General features: G+C 39.7%; 1 protein-coding gene across 1 annotated transcript; it reads right to left on the reverse strand.

Annotated features, from left to right (window-relative positions):
* Positions 1-2,997: 2,997 nt before the first annotated feature.
* LOC133207985 (14 kDa phosphohistidine phosphatase-like) lies at positions 2,998-6,644 on the reverse strand. Its single transcript, XM_061345510.1, has 3 exons — positions 6,452-6,644; positions 5,858-5,982; positions 2,998-3,166 (listed from the first exon to the last, which is right to left on the reverse strand). The coding sequence occupies exons 1-3, from the start codon at positions 6,579-6,581 to the stop codon at positions 3,074-3,076; spliced, it is 348 nt and encodes a 115-aa protein (XP_061201494.1). The 5' UTR covers positions 6,582-6,644; the 3' UTR covers positions 2,998-3,073.
* Positions 6,645-6,762: the final 118 nt, after the last annotated feature.

Below are 6,762 nucleotides of genomic sequence, written 5' to 3' on the forward strand. Positions count from 1 at the left end.
AAGGGATGCTTTGGAAACTACTGAGATGGTTCTTTTACAGGCGAGAAGGGAAAAAAGGAGTCAGTTGTGCCATGGGTATGATTGTGCTTTGGAATTTTTCTGCATCGACTCTAAAACTTACCAATGATAGATAACTGCTGACTACAGATTGAGGAAAAAAAAAGTAGTTTTAGCTTTGTCAGATCAATACGGTACTGTTAACAGTTCTTTTTGTCAAAACTGGAAACAGTTGGAAACAAAGCGACTAGTGCTTGCCATTTTTTCAAACCTCAGTTGTAAGACAGTTAGTGGCTTGTTCAGTGACTGAATAGCTTGTTCTGCGCACCTGCCAGGTCTAATACTGTTTCAGAGAGCAAGATGCCCACTATGACAACAAATATAGTTAAGAATAAAAATGTGGTATATTTTTTGATGAGTAAATGAAGGCACTTGCAATCTCCTACATTTCCTCTTGAAAATACTCCACAAACTCGCTGTTTTCAGTTTAATATACTACTCCTTTACTAGCTTAATCTTATTCTTGGATTGATCAAGCATAGCTCTCTTTTTTGTACAAATACAGACTCAGATTTTTTAGGACCTTTAAGTGAAGAGTCACCATCCAAAACAGGAAACCTCACACAGTATAAAGTTCCCATTTCAGAATTACAGATGAGAATTAATAGAGGATGGTGGGGTTTTGTTGGTTTTTTTTGTTTGTTTGTTTGTTTTTGTTGGGGTTTTTTTTGTTGTTGTTGTTGTTTTTTATCAGGTGAAATCAGCAAAATTAGCATTGGGATTTCCACAATTCCAGATGAGTTCTATTCTAGTCTAAAATTCAGCAGATACATGCTGAGAGGAAGCCAAATTCAACACTTAAGTTTTATAGGCTAACGGATGTTGGAACACCAAGAACAAACAACACTAGTTTCCTAAATCTACTTTAAGGCTTTCTCTACATGCCAAATCATCGCCACCCTAGTGACCAGTTTCCTGCTTCTCTTTATGATCTGGAATAAAAAATTTTCACTCACTTGTAATACTTGCACATATTACTTAATAGCTAGGGAAATCAGCCTTTCCCCAAATGACACTGTTTTAGAAAACAACAGGCAAAATTTCTTGTATGAAGAAACAAAGAGGTCATCTGGTAACTCAATTTATTAGCTCATTGCAAATCATCACGCCTTTTCTCCCCTTATCCCACCCCCTTGCTCTTTGAAAGAGTCATCACAATAGGAAATCCAGTCTAAATTATGTCCTTCCCGTAACTATTGTTGAGAGAAACATTAAAATCAGTCATAAAACATCTCAGGAAACTAAACTAAAAAGCTTGTTTGTTTTAACAGGCACTGTCCTTAACTGATGACTTCCCTTTAAAGATAATCTGCTAGTTTTGGGAAATGAGGCTACTAAAAAGATCAGTTTTGTATACTGGCAATTACAGTTATTTCACTAAACCTTAGGGGGAAAAAACCATGAGGAAAATCAAAGTGGGAAGTGCCTAATTTGCAAATTATTGACTTGTATGCTATTTTTGGTTACTAGGTACAAAGGCATTTAATCACATTCTGAAATCAAAATCTTGTGGAGAAAAAACAAGCCTGTGATCAATGTTATCATGGCATTAGAAGTAGTGCAGCCGAAGACTATTCACTGCACAAGAATGTAAAGAGAAGCACAAACAGCAGATGCAAAAGTGCACAGGGGTGCTGGAGGGAAAAATCCAGGCTGCCTGGGGGGGGAAGCAGGTGCCAACCACAACACCTGTAACACCAGGTTCAAGAGATCCTGCCCCCAGGTGATTGAGATGGAACTCTTCTAATGAGGAATGACTGAAAGGTTTGAGAACAAGTACAAGAAATTTTGCCCAACCAGTCAAAACAAAGACACAAGGGTGACATACAATGCATTAGTAGTGTATTAAGGTAGTAACAACAGGATTTATTTTTTTTGGGATACAAACTCAACTAAAGCCTCTCAAATTTCATAGCTTGTACTTGAAGAGTCACATGCACACTGAAAAGAAAAAGTTGCTCTATACCACCAGATACTAGTAGATAAGTGCAGTAGAAAACAGCAAAGGGAAGAATTGGGATTTAGATAGAAATATCTCTTAAAGACTACAAGTCAACAACGTAAGCATAAGAACGAAGCATATTCCCTTGAAATCTACAGCAGCATTAAAAGACAACTGGCAGAAAACAAAGAAAGTGAAAATTGTAGCAAGTAACTTAACAACAAATGAAAGGCAAAGTGCTGCCATGACACATGTAGTAAGTTAATTTAGACACTGCCTAGGTGTACTGGCTCTGGCAAGAAAGGTAGTTACCTATAAATTAATTATTGCTATAAAAGGAAAAAAAAAGTATCATACAGGGGATAAAAGTACAGAGGAATCAGTACTGTCAGAATTTGACATTGCCATCAGTCTACTAGAGGTGAGAATGTCACAGGAACACAAAAGATCTCAACTGTTACTTGTGTGGAACATAAATGCTGAATTTTCAAAACCATGGAGTAAATCAAACCTTTACATCATTGGTGAAGAACTGTAATAGTCAACCCTCTCCTCTCCTTCCTCCCCCAATTTTTGTAAATTTGGATAAAGGAATTTGAAAAGCCTAAAGAGCAACAGGAAAAAAACAGAAACTGAAAACACTGTGGTCAAAAAACAAGGAACAGGTCCGATCCTGTGGCGCTTAAGTTAATGGCAAAATCCTGATGTATCCTACAATGTATCAGACAGCACTGGATGAAAATAAATTTCAGGTAACATACCGTGGGAGTGTTTAATTAGATGGCACATCAAAAGAAGAAAAAGGCTTAGAACTGCAGATTCTGCACAAAGAAATGATCTGAAAAGTAAGATATATCTGGGGATTATATTATATATATTCTATTTATATATTTTATATATATATATATACTATTTTTTATATATATTATACTATATGTATTCTATAGATATTATAAATCGCAGCAGAGTCCAGCTACTCCAGATTTATGATAACACACAGAAGACATTTGATTTTATTTATTAAAGTACAGCTCGCAGAGTTACCAGTTTTTGTTGTGTACATAAATTACCAATTTATTTCTTTTCATCTGACCATGTAATTTCATAATCTGGATATGCTTTTTTCAGTATCTCCACAGTCACTGAATGATCTGCTTTTCCATAGCCCTGCAAGAGCAAATGCTTATTAGACATATACAGAAACTCAACAGAAACATTCAGTTGTTGTTGACACAAATGATCCCGTTATTCGACACTTCAAGTAGTTCACATACAAAAGGCTCTAAAAAGTTATTCTTGCAGTATTGTGTTTGATTTAACTCTTGTCCTCTCCAATCGACCCTCCCCAACCTGAGATGTAAAAAAATAAATGAGATGGGGTCAGGCATATTTTTCACATTGTGGTTTCTCCAGCAGAAAACTCGCTTTAAAATGTTCCCAACCTCACAACCACCATATTTACTGAATATCCTTTTAAACCACAGAGATTACATTGACCACTTTAATGAGTGAACATACAAACATCTGATTTAGCTCAGCTGAAAGAAAAGGGAATAAGCCACCACATGTGTAAACATTTGAGTAATATTCTAGCCACTAAAGAAATCACAGTGTTCATCTTTTATTTATTTGGAATCTTGCTTTAGATGGTATGGCATAATTTTAAATATCTGTGTTCTTTAGCCACTACAACACCAAGCTAAGGCAAGGTCAGATGACTCATGTGATGAACCTTCCTTTAAATCACTGATAACATTGTTACTCTTTCACTGAAATTTAAGACAGTTGTGGTAGAAAGTGCCTTTTCATTACTGTCTTATATGACTGGAGTCGATATCTTATTTTAGAACTACAAGTAGGTTTTCCCTGTCAAAAAGCCTTCACTGCACAACAGCGCAGTCTACTGACAGAAACCTGTAATTTACAGGTCACCTTTTTCCAGTAGTATATCGTGAGAAACTTGGAAGACTGAAAAAGAGAGCTCAAGCTGGCATTATTAAACAAAACATGTATTCTTACTCATGACTGACTCTGCCCCAAGAGGAACAGTTTAACTAACCAGCATTTAAACTTTACAGATTAAAATTACTGATGCATTATAAAATGCAAACTTTTCAAAAAGACCAGATAATATAGTTATGTCAGAAATACTGCAGGTTTATCCTGTCAGTTGTAAAGCAATGGACTCTTCATCAGGGACTGTTACACTTCATCAGGGACTAGAGTGATAGGACAAAGGGTAATGGGTTAAACTTAAATAGGGGAGATACAGGTTAGATCCAAGGAAGAAATTCTTTATTGTGAGGGTGTTGAGGCACTGGCACAGGCTGCCAAAGGAAGTTGTGGCTGCCCAATCCCTGGCAGTGTTCAAGGCCAGGCTGAACAGGGCCTTGAGCAATCTGGTCTAGTGGGATATGTCCCTGCCCATGTAAGGGGTTGGAACTAGATGATCTTTAAGGTCCTTTCCAACACAAATCATTCTGTGATTCTACAGATTACTCTTGCCTTGGTAATCACTTTGAAAACTTTAACCAATTTTGGAAATAACAGCACAGCATCAGCTGCAGGAAAACAATGACTATTTCCCTGGTTTTCATAAAACTCCAGGATAATTCTGGTTAAGAGTCTGACAACAAATCACCAAGTAGAGAGAAGCATTAAACCAATGTAATTAATATACTCACTTCTGACCTGCTACTGAGGTCTTCTCAACCTCCACGTCTCTGCCTGACAGAAGCCCTCATGGTAATAAAGCCCTGCTTTTACATGGTGCTTAGCTGTAAGTGTCAAGGTACCAAAGCAAAGAAGCACTGTATTTTCCATAGACATTACAAGAATAGGAGTTGACTACTGCCTCTAACACTAGATTGGCAGTTGAGTAATGCAAGTGTCAAGTCTCATCTGAAAAGGCAGGTCACATGAGGGACTACAATCACAAGAACTTAGTAGAGTAAGCATTATACACTGCCTTCACACCCCCCACAAAACTAGAGTGGGTTTCTTTTTTTCCTTATGATTCCAGGTGGCAAGAGTCATCTCGGAACAAAAGCAGCAGTAGCATTTAGAAACACTTAACACATTCAAGGCCCAACCTCCACTGCTCACCTAAGGTGAGCAGATTGGAAGTAACCATCACTTTCTATTAACAGTTAACTTAATAGAACTATTTTCTTTTGAGCTAGAATCTTTACTTACAGTATCACTACAGAAACAGCTATGCCTCATCACAGAGCAGCACCAGAAACAGGCTATAGTATGTTCCCTAATATCAAGAAATCATTATCACTTGAGTCTTTCTATAAACAAACAGGTAACAAAATGTGTTCTAGCTTCCATGTTCTTGGAAATTACTTTTATTCCCACAAAATGCATTTATGTGAAACTACATCTTCACCTATTGAAAATTAACCACACCTAAACTGGGTCTATTCTTCTCACCCAACACATATACAGAACAATATTCACAATTTAGCTGGTCACTACCAACCATCATTCTCATGCAAATAAAGGTTGCATAATAGCTGGATCAAGACCCGGTGGCTACAAATGGGCTCCTCCTGATCTATGAGTAAGAAATTCTGAGTCAAGAGAAGCTAATTTCCATTTTTAGTCTGGATTATAACTTAATGTAGGTATTATTCAGCACTGAGTTATCTATTATTTTTGCTTTTTAATGGCAGCCTCCTGCCCTTAAAACTTGTGGTTTTTTTTCTAATTTATTTCATAAGTGAGCCAGGCAAATTTTCCAATTTTGTTTACACTGCGATTCAAATCGCCAAAAGCCACAATACTATGAAACAAAAAACCTGAGAACATGAGAGACAAAACGATCTGAAGGAATACAAGAGATGCACTTACTGTCGAGAGCCCAAATACCCTAATTTTCTTCTCCTTGTTATTATGATCAATTTTCCCTCCTCCAAGGCACTTGCACTCATATCCCAGCTTTTCCATCTCAGGATTTACTTTTTCAAATATATGATCTGCACAAGAAGAATGGTTAAAGCCATTAGAATATGCACCCAGTATCAAATACTCGAGAACTCTTCAGCTATTTTCCACTCATTTTCCTCCAGTGCCCTTCTTTCGCCTGCAAGAGGGAGGTTTCTCTTGGTAAGACATAGAAAAGCTGTAATTAAGGTTCTCTATTTTAGGCTTTTTACTTAGTTAACACCTCTCATTCTCCTAAACGAGGTCTACCAGGTTCAAAAATGGCATCTGGCAGAGACATCGCTTTTCCTATTCACACAAGGCACCTATGAAGGTGACAAAAGGGGCTTCTAACGACTCCCGCTGACACGAGCCACCGCAGGCTGGGGGCTCTCCCTCCGCCTGATTCGCCTGGGAACCGGCGGCCACCTCCCGCACTTGAGGCACGCTACCGGGGTAGACGGGGCCTGTTACCAGTCGCTCCCCTCCCGCCGCCCTCCACCCCCGCGGCCTGTCACCCACTATGGAACTCGGCTGCCTTGGTGCCACGGACGATGTCCCGCGGCTCCTGACCGCCCGGGCGCTGCAGACGGACCAGGATGTACTTGAACGTGCCCTCAGGGTCGATCTCTACGTCCCGCACCGCGGCCATGCCGGTGCCCCCACTCCCCGCGAGCAGGCGCCGCTCAAGCCGGGGGGCGGGGCGCTAGGCCCTGCTGCCGCTCGGTGGGTCGTCGTGAGGCGAGGGCACAGGGGCACGGGCAGGCGGGGCCGGGCCGGGCCGGCTTCTCCTCACAGGCTGCGGCAAGGCGCACGGCGAAGGCCGGCGTTAC

This window comes from Neopsephotus bourkii, unplaced genomic scaffold, assembly GCF_033783945.1.
Source record: "Neopsephotus bourkii isolate Nb327-2 ecotype Australia unplaced genomic scaffold, CSIRO-AGI_Nbou_v1 NB_234, whole genome shotgun sequence".
Taxonomy (NCBI): Eukaryota; Metazoa; Chordata; class Aves; order Psittaciformes; family Psittacidae; genus Neopsephotus; species Neopsephotus bourkii.

Coding starts and splice junctions, on each gene's coding strand:
- LOC133207985 (XM_061345510.1), bottom strand. CDS start 6,581: ATGGCCGCGGTGCGGGACGTAGAGATCGACCCTGAGGGCACGTTCAAG. Junction 5,983..6,451: donor CAAGGCAGCCGAGTTCCATA/GTGGGTGACAGG, acceptor CTTCTTGTGCAG/ATCATATATTTGAAAAAGTA. Junction 3,167..5,857: donor GGGTATTTGGGCTCTCGACA/GTAAGTGCATCT, acceptor TTGCTCTTGCAG/GGCTATGGAAAAGCAGATCA.